General features: G+C 38.3%; 1 protein-coding gene across 2 annotated transcripts in view; it reads left to right on the forward strand.

Annotated features, from left to right (window-relative positions):
* Positions 1-16831, forward strand: part of NCAPG2 (non-SMC condensin II complex subunit G2) — a 120882-nt gene that overhangs the window by 51091 nt on the left and 52960 nt on the right. For both annotated transcript variants that reach the window (XM_049861878.1, XM_049861879.1), the window contains exon 16: positions 16381-16554. In XM_049861878.1, coding sequence (XP_049717835.1) covers positions 16381-16554 — 174 coding nt within the window. The remainder of the gene's footprint in view (positions 1-16380; positions 16555-16831) is intronic.

A 16831-nucleotide genomic window follows, 5' to 3' on the forward strand; every position in this document is an offset into this window, starting at 1 on the left:
GGAGACAACAGTCAATATCAAGTCACATAAAGAAGCATACCATGATCACTTCAACAAGCTTTCAAAACAAAGAATCAAGGGATCTTGTGGATGAAGGTGCATTCCTGGAATTACTGGATGCAGAATACAAAAGATTAATATACAGAACGCTTCAAGACATCCAGAACGAGATCAGGAAGGAGATCAAGCAGTATGCAGAACAAGCCAAGGAACACACAGATAAAGCAGGTGAATAAATTAAAAAGGTTCTTCAAGAACATAATGAAAATTTTAATAAGAGATCAGGAAGGAGATCAAGCAGTATGCAGAACAAGCCAAGGAACACACAGATAAAGCAGGTGAATAAATTAAAAAGGTTCTTCAAGAACATAATGAAAATTTTAATAAGCTGCAAGCTTTTTTTTTTATCCATAGAGAGACAGCAATCAAATTCAGAAGATTAACAATAAATTACAGAATTAGACAATAGAAAGTCAATGGAGCAGAATTGAGCAAGTGGAAGGCAGAATTAATGAGACTGAAGATAAAGCACTTGGCACCAGTATATTTGAAGACAAATCGGATAAAAGAATTTTTAAAAAATGAAGAAACCTTAAGAACCATATGGGACTCTATCAAGAGAAATAACTTACGAGTGGAGTACCAGAACACGGAGGGATAACAGAAAACACAGAGAGAATCGTTGAAGATTTGTTGGCAGAAAACTTCCCTGACATGAAAGATGAGAAGATACCTATCCAAGATGCATAACGAACTCCACATAAGGTAGATTTTAAAAGAAAGTCACCAAGACATATTATACTCGAACTTGCCAAAACCAAAGATGAAGAGAGAAATTTAAGAGTAGCTAGGGATAAACGAATAGTCACATACAAAGGAGAGTCAGCAGAAACCACGCAGGCAAGAAGGCAGTGGGATGGCTTACATAAAGCAATGAAGAAAAAAAATTCCCAGCCAAGAAACAGATGCAGCAAAATTGTCTCTCAAATATGAAACTGAAATTAGGACATTTCCAGATAAAAAAAAAGTTTACGAAATTCATAAAAACCAAACCAAAACTACAAGAAATACTAAAGGTGGTTCTCTGGTTAGAAAATCAATAATATCAAATATCCACCTAAGACTAGAACAGTAGACAGAGCAATCAGGTAACAACCCAGATAGGGAAATCACAAAAATAAATCAAGATAAAAAGACGTTCAAAATGGGGAAACAACAATGCCATTATGTAAAAGAAGACAACATTAAAACAATAAAGAGGGACTAAGAAATGTAGTCATGGATCTTTCATATGGAGAGGAAGACAAGGTGATATAAAGAAATAAAAGTTAGGTTTAAACTTAAAAAAATATGGATAAATATTAAGGTAGCCACAAAGGAGACTAACAATCCTACTCATCAAAATAAAATATAAGAAAGAAACAGACTCACCAGAAACAAAATCAACTACAATGAATAAGAGGAAAAAACAATATATAAACAACTCAGCACTAAAAATTAAGTGGGGAAAATAAACTGCCAACAACATGCAAAAAAAGACATCAAAATGACAGCACTAAACTCATACCTCTCCATAATCATGCTGAATGTAAATGGACTAAACGCACCAGTAAAGAGACAAAGAGTGGCAGAATGGATAAAAAACAGGATCTGCCTATATGCTGCCTACAAGAGATACACCTTAGAATTAGAGACACAAACTAAAACTCAAAGGATGGAAAAAAAAATACATCAGGCAAACAACAATCAAAAAACACCAGGAGTGGCAATGTTAATTTCTCACAAAATAAACTTTAAATCCACCACAAAGGATAAGGAAGAACACTCTATAATGATTAAAGGGAGGATACAACATATTAAATATTTATGTACCCAGTGACAGGGCTGCAAGATACATAAAACAAACTCTAACAGCATTGAAAAGTAAGATAGGCAGTGCCAGAATTACAATAGGAGACTTCATCACACCACTTTCAGTGAAGGACAGAACATCCAGAAAGAAGCTCAATAAAGATACAGAAGATCTAAATGCCACAATCAACCACCTTGACCTCATGGACATATACAGAACACTCCACCCAACAGCAGCCAAGTATACTTTTTTTTCCAATGCACATGGAACATTCTCTAGAATAGACCACATATTAGGTCATAAAGCAAGCCTTAGCAGAATCGAAAACATCAAAATATTAGAAAACATCCTATCTGAACCTAAGTCCATAAAAGTAGAAATCAGTAACAGAAAAAGCAGGAAAAGGAATCAAAACCTTGGAAACTGAACACTACCCTGCTTAAAAATGACTGGGTTGTAAAAGACATCAAGGATTGAATAAAGAAATTCATAGAATTCAATGAGAATAAAAACACTTCTTATCAGAACCTTTGGGACACAGCAAAAGCAGTGCTCAGAGGTCAATTTATATCAATAAATGCACACATACAAAAAGAAGAAAAGGCCAAAATCAAAGAATTATCCCTGCAACTTGAACAAACAGAAAGAGCAACAAAAGAAACCCACAGGCACCAGAAGAAAACAAATAATAAAAATTAGATCGGGGGGCGGAGCCAAGATGGCAGACTAGGCAGACGCTACCTCGGATCCCTCTTACAACAAAGACACGGAAAAACAAGTGAATCGATCATATACATAATAAACTACGAACCCTGAACAACAAACACAGATTTAGAGATGGAGAACGAACTAATACGGAGAAGCAGCGATTGTTTTCAGAGCCTGGAGCCAGCGTACCAGTCAGGTATGGCACAAGCACAGAGAGCTGCTCCACCCCCCTGAACTGACCCCAGGAGGGGGACCAGCCGGTTCCGCGGGCGGCGTGGGACACAGCCAGTAGAAGAAGTCCCCGGGAGGCAGTGACTGGTCTTGGAACGGGGAGAGCAGCGTCCCAGCCGGGGAACCATCCCGCTGGGATTTGGACTGGATACAGGTACGGCATAAACACAGAGAGCTGCTCCACCCACCTGAACTAACCCCGGGAGGGGGCCCAGTTGGGTTGCGCGGGCGGTGTGGGACGCAGCCAGTAGGAGAAGTCCCCGGGAGGCAGCGACTGGTATTGGAGCGGGGAGAACAGCGTCCCAGCCGGGACACTCGGTCACGGCACAAGCACGGGGAGCTGCTCCACTCACCTGAACTAACCCCGGGAGGCGGCCCAACTGGTTCGCGTAGGCGGCACGGCAACGCGGCTGGAGGGACGAGAAGTCCCCGGGAGGCAGCGACTGATTTTGGAGTCGAGAGTGCACCGTCCCAGTAGGGGAGCTTTGACGCTGGGCGTGGGGCTGGAAGCGGAGGATCTGACCTTGACTCCAGCGGGCCAGACCCCCCGGGGGCAATCTCCACACAGCCAGCACACACAGGCGACGCGCCCCGCGGGAATCTCAGATATAATAGTCATTCCAAGCAAGACAAGCAACTCTGGCTATATTCTGAGGTGCTACTCTCCTATCTCTCTGTTCCCTCCCCCACCCTCCCCAGGCGGCTTCATTAACATCTGAATAGCCTGAGCCAGAGGGAGAACTCTGATAGGGATCTGACTGCATTTTTTTTTAGCGGATTTTCTGGAAAAACTAGTTTCCCAGTGATGGCTCGGAGACAACAATCCATATCAAACCACTTAAAGAAGCAGACCATGACAGCTTCTCCAACCCCCCAAACAAAAGAATCAAAATCTTTCCCAAATGAAGATACAATCCTGGAATTATCAGATACAGAATATGAAAACCTAATTTACAGAATGCTTCAAGACATCACAAATGAAATTAGGATAACTGCATAAAAAGCCAAGGAACACACCGATAAAACTGTTGAAGAACTCAAAAAGATTATTCAAGAACATAGTGGAAAAATTAATAAGTTGCAAGAATCCATAGAGAGACAGCATGTAGAAATCCAAAAGATTAACAATAAAATTACAGAATTAGACAACGCAATAGGAAGTCAGAGGAGAAGACTCGAGCAATTAGAATGCAGACTGGGACATGGAGGACCAGGGAATCAACACCAACATAGCTGAAAAAAAATCAGATAAAAGAATTAAAAAAAATGAAGAAACCCTAAGAATCATGTGGGACTCTATCAAGAAGGATAACCTGAGGGTGATTGGAGTCCCAGAACAGGGAGGGGGGACAGAAAACACAGAGAAAATAGTTGAAGAACTCCTGACACAAAACTTCCCTGACATCATGAAAGACGAAAGGATATCTATCCAAGATGCTCATCGAACCCCATTTAAGATTGATCCAAAAAGAAAAACACCAAGACATATTATCATCAAACTTGCCAAAACCAAAGATAAACAGAAAATTTTAAAAGCAGCCAGGGAGAAAAGAAAGGTTTCCTTCAAGGGAGAATCAATAAGAATAAGTTCAGACTACTCAGCAGAAACCATGCAGGCAAGAAGGGAAGGGGACGACATATACAGAACACTGAAGGAGAAGAACTGCCAACCAAGGATCATATATCCAGCAAAACTCTCTCTGAAATATGAAGGAGAAATTAAGATATTTACAGATAAACACAAGTTTAGAGAATTTGCAAAAACCAAACCAAAGCTACAAGAAATACTAAAGGATATTGTTTGGTCAGAGAACCAATAATATCAGATATCAGCACAACACAAGGACACAAAACAGAACGTCCTGATATCAACTCAAATAGGGAAATCACAAAAACAAACAAATTAAGATTAATTTAAAAAAAATACACGTAACAAGGAATCATGGAAGTCAATAGGTAAAAGATCACAATAATCAAAAAGAGGGACTAAATACAGGAGGCATTGAACTGCCAGATGGAGGGTAATACAAGGCAGTATAGAACAATACAAGTTAGGTTTTTACTTAGTAAAATAGGGGTAAATAACAAGGTAACCACAAAAAGGTATAACAACTCTATAACTCAAGATAAAAGCCAAGAAAAACGTAACGACTCAACTAACATAAAGTCAAACACTATGAAAATGAGGATCTCACAATTTACTAAGAAAAACGCCTCAGCACAAAAAAGTATGTGGAAAAATGAAATTGTCAACAACACACATAAAAAGGCATCAAAATGACAGCACTAAAAACTTCTTTATCTATAATTACGCTGAATGTAAATGGACTAAATGCACCAATAAAGAGACAGAGAGTCACGGACTGGATAAAGAAACACGATCCATCTATATGCTGCCTACAGGAGACACACCTTAGACTTAGAGACACAAACAAACTAAAACTCAAAAAAAAAAAAAAAGGATGGAAAAAAATATATCAAGCAAACAATAAGCAAAAAGAAGAGGAGTAGCAGCAATATTAATTTCTGACAAAATAGACTTTAGACTTAAATCCACCACAAAGGATAAAGAAGGACACTATATAATGATAAAAGGGACAATTGATCAGGAAGACATAACCATATTAAATATTTATGCACCCAATGACAGGGCTGCAAGATACATAAATCAAATTTTAACAGAATTGAAAAGTGAGATAGATACCGCCACAATTATAGTAGGAGACTTCAACACACCACTTTCGGAGGACAGGACATCCAGTAAGAAGCTCAATAGAGACACAGAAGACCTAATTACAACAATCAACCAACTTGACCTCATTGACTTATGCAGAACTCTCCACCCAACTGCTGCAAAATATACTTTTTTTTCTAGCGCACATGGAACATTCTCTAGAATAGACCACATATTAGGTCATAAAACAAACCTTTGCAGAATCCAAAACATCGAAATATTACAAAGCATCTTCTCAGACCACAAGGCAATAAAACTAGAGATCAATAAGAGAAAAACTAGGGAAAAGAAATCAAATACTTGGAAAATGAACAATACCCTCCTGAAAAAAGACTGGGTTATAGAAGACATCAAGGAGGGAATAAGGAAATTCTTAGAAAGCAACGAGAATGAAAATACTTCCTATCAAAACCTCTGGGACACAGCAAAAGCAGTGCTCAGAGGCCAATTTATATCGATAAATGCACACATACAGAAAGAAGAAAGAGCCAAAATCAGAGAACTGTCCCGACAACTTGAACAAATAGAAAGGGAGCAACAAAAGAATCCATCAGGCACCAGAAGAAAACAAATCATAAAAATTAGAGCTGAACTAAATGAATTAGAGAACAGAAAAACAATTGAAAGAATTAACAAAGCCAAAAGCTGGTTCTTTGAAAAAATTAACAAAATTGATAAACCGTTGGCTAGACTGACTAAAGAAATACAGGAAAGGAAACAAATAACCGGAATAAGAAACAAGAAGGACCACATCACAACAGAACCAAATGAAATTAAAAGAATCATTTCAGATTATTATGAAGAATTGTACTCTAACAAATTTGCAAACCTAGAAGAAATGGATGAATTCCTGGAAAAACACTACCTACCTAAACTAACACATTCAGAAGTAGAACAACTAAATAGACCCATAACAAAAAAAGAGATTGAAACGGTAATCAAAAAACTCCCAAAAAAAAAAGCCCTGGCTCAGACGGCTTCACTGCAGAGTTCTACCAAACTTTCAGAGAAGAGTTAACACCACTACTTCTGAAGGTATTCCAAAGCATAGAAAATGACGGAATACTACCCAACTCATTCTATGACGCCACCATATCCCTGATACCAAAACCAGGTAAAGACATCACAAAAAAAGAAAATTATAGACCTATATCCTTCATGAACATAGATGCAAAAATCCTCAACAAAATTCTAGCCAATAGAATCCAACAACACATCAAAAAAATAATTCACCATGATCAAGTGGGATTTATACCAGGTATGCAAGGCTGGTTTAATATCAGAAAAACCATTAATGTAATCCATCACATAAATAAAGCAAAAGACAAAAACCACATGATCTTATCAATTGATGCAGAAAAGCCATTTGACAAAGTCCAACACCTATTTATGATAAAAACTCTTACCAAAATAGGAATTGAAGGAAAATTCGTCAACATAATAAAGGGCATCTATGCAAAGCCAACAGCCAATATCACTCTAAATGGAGAGAACCTGAAAGCATTTCCCTTGAGAACGGGAACCAGACAAGGATGCCCTTTATCACCGCTCTTATTCAACATCGTGCTGGAAGTCCTAGCCAGGGCAATTAGGCTAGACAAAGAAATAAAAGGTATCCGGATTGGCAAGGAAGAAGTAAAGTTATCACTATTTGCAGATGACATGATTATATACACAGAAAACCCTAAGGAATCCTCCAGAAAACTACTGAAACTAATAGAAGAGTTTGGCAGAGTCTCAGGTTATAAAATAAATATACAAAAATCACTTGGATTCCTCTACATCAACAAAAAGAACACCGAAGAGGAAATAACCAAATCAATACCATTCACAGTAGCCCCCAAGAAGATAAGATACTTAGGAATAAATCTTACCAAGGATGTAAAAGACCTATACAAAGAAAGCTACAAAGCTCTACTACAAGAAATTCAAAAGGACATACTTAAGTGGAAAAACATACCTTGCTCATGAATAGGAAGAGTTAACATAGTAAAAATGTCTATTCTACCAAAAGCCATCTATACATTTAACGCACTTCCGATCCAAATTCCAATGTCATATTTTAAGGGGATAGAGCAACAAATCACCAACTTCATATGGAAGGGAAAGAAGCCCCGGATAAGCAAAGCACTACTGAAAAAGAAGAAGAAAGTGGGAGGCCTCACTTTACCTGATTTCAGAACCTATTATACAGCCACAGTAGTCAAAACAGCCTGGTATCGGTACAACAACAGACACATAGACCAATGGAACAGAATTGAGAACCCAGACATAGATCCATCCACGTATGAGCAGCTGATATTTGACAAAGGACCAGTGTCAATTAATTGGGGAAAAGAAAGCCTTTTTAACAAATGGTGCTGGCATAACTGGATATTCATTTGCAAAAAAATGAAACAGGACCCATACCTTACACCATGCACAAAAACTAACTCCAAGTGGATCAAAGACCTAAACATAAAGACTAAAACGATAAAGATCATGGAAGAAAAAATTGGGACAACCCTAGAGGCCCTAATATAAGGCATAAACAGAATACAAAACATTACCAAAAATGATGAAGAGAAACCCGATAACTGGGAGCTCCTAAAAATCAAACACCTATGCTCATCTAAAGACGTCACCAAAAGAGTAAAAAGACCAGCTACAGACTGGGAAAGAATTTTCAGCTCTGACATCTCCGACCAGCACCTGATCTCTAAAATCTACATGATTCTGTCAAAACTCAACCACAAAAAGACAAACAACCCAATCAAGAAGTGGGCAAAGGATATGAACACACATTTCACTAAAGAAGATATTCAGGCAGCCAACAGATACATGAGAAAATGCTCTCGATCATTAGCCATTAGAGAAATGCAAATTAAAACTACGATGAGATTCCATCTCACACCAGCAAGGCTGGCATTAATCCAAAAAACACAAAATAATAAATGTTGGAGAGGCTGCAGAGAGATTAGAAGTCTTATACACTGCTGGTGGGAATGTAAAATGGTACAACCACTTTGGAAATCCATCTGCCGTTATCTTAAACAGTTAGAAATAGAACTACCATACAATGCAGAAATCCCACTCCTGGGAATGTACTCTAGAGATACAAGAGCCTTCATACAAACAGATATATGCACACCCATGTTTATTGCAGCTCTGTTTACAATAGCAAAAAGCTGGAAGCAACCAAGGTGTCCATCAACGGATGAATGGGTAAATAAATTGTGGTATATTCACACAATGGAATACTACGCATCGATAAAGAACAGTGATGAATCTGTGAAACATTTCATAACATGGAGGAACGTGGAAGGCATTATTCTGAGCGAAATTAGTCAGAGGCAAAAGGACAAATACTGTATAAGACCACTAGTATAAGATCTTGAGTAATAGTAAACCTGAGAAGAACACATACTTTTGTGGTTACGAGGGGGGGGAAGGAGGGAGGGTGGGAGAGGGTTTTTTATTGATTAATCAGTAGATAAGAAATGCTTTAGGTGAAGGGAAAGACAACACTCAATACATGGAAGGTCAGCTCAATTGGACTGGACCAAAAGCAAAGAAGTTTCCGGGGTATAAAATGAATGCTTCAAAGGTCAGCGGAGCAAGGGCGGGGATCTGGAGAACATGATTTCCGGGGACTTCTAAGTCAATTGGCAAAATAATTCTATTATGAAATCATTCTGCATCCCACTTTGAAATGTTGCGTCTGGGGTCTTAAATGCTAACCAGCGGCCATCTAAGATGCAGGAATTGGTCTCATCCCACCTGGATTAAAGGGAAATGAAGAACACCAAGGCCACACGGCAACTAAGAGCCCAAGAGACAGAAAGGGCCACATGAACCAGAGACCTACATCATCCTGAGACCAGAAGAACTAGTTGGTGTCCGGCCACAATCGATGACTGCCCTGACAGGGAGCACAGCAGACGACCCCTGAGGGAGCAGAAGATCAGTGGGATACAGACCCCAAATTCTCATAAAAAGACCAAACTTAATGGTCTGACTGAGACTAGAGGAATCCCGGCGGCCATGGTCCCTAGACCTTTTGTTGTCACAGGACAGGAACCATCCCCGAAGACAACTCATCAGACATGAAAGGGACTGGTCAGAGGGTGGGAGAGAGACGCTGATGAAGAGTGAGCTAATTATATCAGGTGGACACTTGAGATTGTGTTGGCAACTCTTGTCTGGAGGGGGGATGGGAGGATAGAGAGAGAGGGAAGCCGGCAAAATTGTCACGAAAGGAGAGACTGAAAGGGCTGACTCAAGAAGGGGAGAGCAAGTGGGAGTAGGGAGTGAGATGTATGTAAATTTATATGTGACAGACTTATTGGATTTGTAAACGTTAACTCGAAGCTTAATAAAAGTTAATAAAAAAAAAATTAGATCAGAACTAAATGAAATGGAAAATGGAAAAACAATTGAAAGAATTAAAAAGATCAAAAGCTTGTTCTTTGAAAAGATCAACAAAATTGATAAACCACTGGCCAAACTAACAAAAGAAAAACAGGAGAGGAAGCAAACAACCCAAATGAGAAATGAGATGGGTGATATTACAACAGACCCAAATGAAATTAAAAGAATCATATCAGATTACTATGAAAAATTGTACTCTTAAGAAATTTGAAAACCTAGAAGAAATTGATGAATTCCTCGACACACGCTACCTACCTAAACTAACACAAACAGAGATAGAACAACTAAATAGACCCAAAACAAAGGAAGAGATTGAAAAGGTAATTTTAGAAACTCCCCACAAAAAAAAAAACCCTGGCCTGGCAGCTTTACTGCAGAGTTCTACCAAACGTTCGAAGAAGAGTTAACACCACTACTTCTCAAAGTATTCCAGAGCATAGGAAAGGATGGAATACTGCCAAACTCATTCTATGAAGCCAGCATATCCCTGATACCAAAACCAGGTAAAGACACCACAAGAAAAGAAAGTTACAGACCTCTATCCCTCATGAAGGTAGATGCAAAAATCCTCAACGAAATTCTAGCTAATAGAATTCAACAAAAACATATCCAAAAAATAATTCACCATGACCAAGTGGGATCCATACCAGATATGGAAGGATGGTTCAACATTAGAAAAACAATTAATGTAATCCAGCATATAAACAAAACAAAAGACAAGAACCACATGATCTTATGAATTGATGCAGAAAAGGCATTTTACAAAGTTCAACACCCATTCTTGATAAAAACTCTCAGCAATATAGGAATAGAAGGAAAATTCCTCAGCATAGTAGAGGGCATTTATACAAAGCCAACAGCCAACATCATCCTAAATGGAGAGAGCCTGAAGTCATTCCCCTTGAGAATGAGAACCAGACAAGGATGCCCTTTATCACCACTTTTATTCAACATCGTGCTGTAGGTCCTAGCCAGAGCAGTTAGGCTAGATAAAGAAATAAAGGGCATCCAGATTGGTAAGGAAGAAGTAAAAGTATCTCTGTTTGCAGATGTCATGATCTTATACACAGAAAACCCTAAGGAATCCTCAAGAAAACTACTAAAACTAATAGAAGAGTTCAGCAGAGCATCAGGATAGAAGATAAACATACAAAAATCAGTTGGATTCCTCTACACCAGCAAAAAGAACATTGAAGAGGAAATCATCAAATCAATGCCATTTACAGTAGCCCCCAAGAAGATAAAATACTTAGGAATAAATCTTACCAGAGATGTAAAAGACCTATGCAAAGAAAACTACAAGCCACTACTTTAAGAAACCAAAAAAGACCTACATCAGTGGAAAAACGTAGCTTGCTCATGGATAGGAAGACTTAACATTGTAAAAATATCTATTTTACCAAAAACCTTCTGTAGGTTCAACACAATTCCAATGTAAATTCCAACTACATTTTTTAATGAGATGGAAAAACAAATCACCAACTTCATATGGAAGGGAAAGAAGCCTCGGATAAGTAAAGCATTACTGAAAAAGAAGAACAAAGTGGGAGGCCTCACTCTACCTGATTTTAGAGCCTGTTACACCGCCACAGTAGTCAAAACAGCCTGGTACTGGTCAACAGATACATAGACCAATGGAACAGAATTGAGAATCCAGACATAAATCCATCCACATATGAGCAGCTGATATTTGACAAAGGCCTAAAGTCAGTTAAGTGGGGAAAAGACAGTCTCTTTAACAAATGGTGCTGGCATAACTGGATAGCCATCTGCAAAAAAATGAAACAAGACCCATACCTCACACCATGCACAAAAACTAACTCAAAATGGATCAACGTCCTGAATATAAAATCTAAAACAATAAATATTATGGAAGAAAAAATAGAGACAATGCTAGGAGCCCTAATACATGCCATAAACAGTATACAAAATATTACCAACAATGCAGAAGAGAAACTAAATAATTGGGAGTGCCTAAAAATCAAACACCTATGCTCATCCAAAGACTTCACCAAAAGAGAAAACGATTACCTACGGACTGGGAAAAAGTTTTTAGCTATGACATTTCCGATCAGCGTCTGATCTCTAAAATCTACATGATACTGCAAAAACTCAACTACAAAAAGACAACCCAATTGAAAAACAGGCAATGGATATGAACAGGCACTTCACTAAAGAAGACATTCAGGTAGCTAACAGATACATGAGGAAATGCACACAGTCGTTAGCCATTAGGGAAATGCAAATCAAAACAACAGTGGTATTCCATCTCACTCCAACATGGCTGGCATTAATCCAAAAAACACAAAATAATAAATGTTGGAGAGGTTGTGGCGAGACTAGAACACTTATACACTGCTGGTGGGAATGTATTCCACTCCTTGGAATATATCCTAGAGAAATAAGAGCCTTTACACGAACAGATGTATGCACACCCATGTTGATTACAGCATTGTTTGCAATAGCAAAAAGGTGGAAGCAACCAATGTGCCCATCAACGGACGAATGGGTAAATAAATTATGGTATATGCCCACAATGGAATACTACGCATCAATAAAGAACAATGATGAATCCGTGAAACATTTCATAATGTGGAGGAATCTGCAAGGCATTATGCTGAGTGAAATTAGTTGCTAAAGAACAAATATTGTATAAGACCACTATTATAAGAATTCGAAACAGAGAAGAAAATATCCTTTGATGGTTACAAGAGTGGGGAAGAAGGGAGGGAGAGGGGTTTTTGCTAATTAATTAGATAGTAGATAATAAGAACTATTTTAGTTGAAGGGAAAGACCACGCAATACAGGAGAGGTCAGCACAACTGGACTAAACCAAAAGCATAGAAGTTTCCTGAATAAACTGAACGCTTCGAAGGCCAGCGTAGCAGGGGCGGGTGTTTGGGGACCATGGTTTCAGGGGACATGTCAGTCAATTGGCATAATAAAATTATTAAGAAAACATTCTACATTCCACTTTGGGGAGTGGCATCTGGGGTCTGAAACACTAGCAAGTGGCAATCTTAGGTGCATCAATTGGTCTCAACCCACCTGGAGCAAAGGAGAATGAAGAACACCAAAGACAAAAGGTAATTATGAGCTCAAGAAGCAGAAAGAGCCACATAAAGCAGAGAGTACATTAGCTTGAGACCAGTAGAACTAGATGGCACCTGGCTACAACCGATGACTGCCCTGACAGGGAACACAACAGAGAACCCCTGAGGGAGCAGGAGAGCAGTGGGATGCAGACCTCAAATTCTCGTAAAAAGACCAGACTTAATGGTCTGACTGAGACCAGAAAGGACACCAGAGGTTATGGTCCCCAGACCTTCTGTTAGCCCGAGACAGGAACCATTCCCAAAGCCAACTCTTCAGACAGGGATTGGACTGGGCAATGGGGTAGAAAATGATACCTGGTGAAGAGTAAGCTTCTTGGATCAAGTGGACACATGAGACTATGTGGGCAGCTTCTTTCAGTAGAAGAGATGAGAGGGCAGAGGGGGTCAGAAGCTGGCTGAATGGACCCGAAAATAGAGTGGAGGGAAGGAGTATGCTGTCTCATTAGGGGGAGAGCAGCTAGGAGTATATAGCAAGGTGTATGTAAGTTTTTGTATGAGAAACTGACTTGATTTGTAACCTATCACTTAAAGCACAATAAAAATTTTTAAAAAGTAAAATCCAAATTTTCTTACACTTGAAAAAAACCTAGTGCCGTCGAGTCGATTCCAACTCATAGCGACCCTATAGAACAGAGTAGAACTGCCTCATAGAGTTCCAAGGAGCACTTGCCGGATTCGAACTGCTGACCCCTTGGTTAGCAGCTGTAGCACTTAACCACTCCGCCACCAGGGTTTCCTCTTACACTTGAGGGCTTTCTTAATCTGATCCTAACTAAACTTACTCTATTCCTGTAACTGTGGCACAGGCTTTGGCCTCTTAAGGAGTGGCCTTACAAAACATTTTCTCCATGAGGAAGTTGTGACTTTGCTTATTCTTTGTGGATTTATTTTTTATTAGTCCCATGTCTGCCTGTCCGCATGTAAAGAAGCACAGGAGTTGTAATCACAGTAACTCCAGCAAACTTCTCACTCTGATGCGCACCTCTACCCGATTGCCTGCACTTTGATGGGATTGTCACTGTCACCACCATACCTAGTCCTAGAAGGAATTTGCTCTGTTTAAATGTTTCCCTTTTCATTTTGTTCTTTTAGACAGCTAAGATAGATTGAAATTGTTCAAAAGGAATTTTACCGAAAAAGCAAGGGAAACAAGTGGAATAAACAGAGGAAAGAGCATAAAAGGAATGAGTTTGTGGAATTTACCTTAAGATGGCTTAACTCTGACTGGAAGTTTCTATCGGCTTATAGGCTTCAGGTTGTTTTTTCATCCAAGTTTTAGGAAAATCTAGTGTGAGAGCATTCGAATTGGTTCTGTGCTTAGTTTTGGTGGAATCTGAGTTCTTCCTCTTCAGGACTTTTGCCTCAAAATATGAATTGGGTAGGCAGAACTTTTCCAGGAAGTGATCCCATAGCTGCTGATATATCTTAGGAAACCTTAGGTGGAGATGGTAGGATAGTGATTTTCAGTCCTTTTAAGCAGGGCTACTATGCAGAACTTCACTATATGAAGCAGGCTGAGGTGATGAACAATAAATTGAATGTATTGTATTAAGGAGAAATCAGTCTCTTCTGGGCTCTCCTTGCAAACCCATACTGATGATGGAAATGTTTTAGCAAAAGACCAGAACGTGTTTTGTAATACAGTAGTTAAGAGACTATTACATTTTTTAAATATTGAAGGAATCTTCCACCCCACCCCCTTTATTAATAACCTAGAAGTTATTGTGAAAGCTTGCATTTTATAACATTTTAGGTTAATTTCTGTACAATTAGAAAAAATGGATTTAGAGTTATGTAGCTTTGTTGTAACCTATGCTAGAAAAAATATAATTTTACAAATAGTTATTCTAAGAATGTCTATATATAGCTAAAAGCAAAACTTTTAAAAGTGGCTTTTACTTTTTCTCGTTGCCGTCTACTAAAAACCAAAGATATTCTCTGCGAAAATAAAATGTTGGCCTTATATGTCATGAAATATTACTTAGGAATTCAGCAGACTTTTCAAATTATGAGGAAGAAGTGGTATATTTCTGATGAAACATTAATGATAAGGCTGCTGTACTAAACACCAGGACAATAAAAGTAAGATTAAGTACAGGATGAAAAATTTTATCAACCTGTTATTTGTATAGTTTTTCGAGTAATCTCTAAGTGTTTAGCGGTTTTATTGCTTTGTAAATTTGGCCATAATTCATTCAAAACATTATCACCTGTTGAAGTATCTAACTTTATATAGAAGCTGCTTTTATTTTTTCTGTGTACCCTTATTAATCAAATTCATTTTCCTCCTGGTATCTTTTTCCATTATGCTTGAGTAGATAGCACAAAAATGCCAAGCCTGAAATGAATCATCCTTTGTATCTCAAGGTAGTCTCCTTCCAGAAATTGTCTATATTGGTTTTTTAGCAAATTATTAGACTTTGTTATAGTCACATGACAGTTCTCCTCAGTAGGCTTGTTAGCATATAGAATCAGTGTGTGTGCTTGCTGATTTATGATGGGTGTTTCTGGTCACTGATGTACAACCATAATACACATGTAAGCGTAAGGAGCGGTGGATTCCTGGTGGTAGTTTAGGACCTCCAGCTCTGTGTATAAGAGGAGTTTACTAGAAGGAATTTGTGGTTTAATATGATCTATTTAGTCTGAACAGTCAGGTAAGCGATGTTCAGGAAAATATATATAGGTATATTTATTTTAAAACAGCGTAGTGTAGCCTGTGACTGGGTCGTATGTTGATCACAATCAGCCATTAATATCAGAGCCTCTAGAGCTGTGTTCTGCCAGGCCCAATGGAATAAAGATGGTCGGCCACAGAGTGGTGTGATGTGTGTGATCTGATAGGTTGAGCTTTTGTATCTGTAATAATAATCACATTTAAGAAAATTAGGTTTTATAATCATTTTCTCCCTAGTCTATTCACATTGAGGTTTGTGGTGGAAAGTAACATCTTACTTTAACAAATTGAAAGATACAGTAAAAGAAAATGCCGCTTTTTACTAGCATGTTATGTTCTTTGGCGTAATAAACTGTATGAAGACAATAGTTTAAACATTTTGATTTTTAGAGGACTTTAAATTCAGTTTAAAGGATGTAGGGTTATTTTAGAATTTATTTCTTGGTTGGACTTTTAAAAATAACAGATTTACTTACAGTCGAGCTTCTTGAATAGAGATTAAAGTAACGTTATGACGTAAAATAGACTTGATATCCTTTACGTTATGGTTTTAGGTCTATAATTTTGAAATGTTCTATTAAAGATGGTGCTGTTATCTTTTAATAGTTGTTATACTTTGATTCTTTCACAATAAAGTTATTTGTATCTCAGGTTCTGGACCAAACACTGTCAGTAAATGATGTTGCATCCATGGCAGGTTTATTAGAAATCATTGTAATTCTCTGGAAAAGTATTACCAGGAGTATGGAAAATAATAAAGAAGCCAAAGCGTACACCATTGACAAGTTTGCCGCTGCGCTTCCACAGTATCTGAAAGTGTTTACGGTAAGCACTGAACTACACTTGGTAGCTGTAAGCAAGGTGTATTAGAATTTCATTTGTTTAGAATTTAGCAAAAGTTTGTGAACATATTTACCTGTCTGGATCTGTTTTCCCATCTGTAAAATGGGAAGGTTGAACTAGGACTCATCTTGTAGTATAGTCTCTTATCCTTCTTGAGGGCAGAGACCTTGTACCTTTCTGTTTCAGACCCCCAGTGCTCAGAGAAACGTCTAATGTAAGCATTCAATGTTTCCATCTCTAATGGGTTGAGACACTGTTT

Source organism: Elephas maximus, chromosome 20 (genome assembly GCF_024166365.1).
Source record: "Elephas maximus indicus isolate mEleMax1 chromosome 20, mEleMax1 primary haplotype, whole genome shotgun sequence".
Taxonomy (NCBI): domain Eukaryota; kingdom Metazoa; phylum Chordata; class Mammalia; order Proboscidea; family Elephantidae; genus Elephas; species Elephas maximus.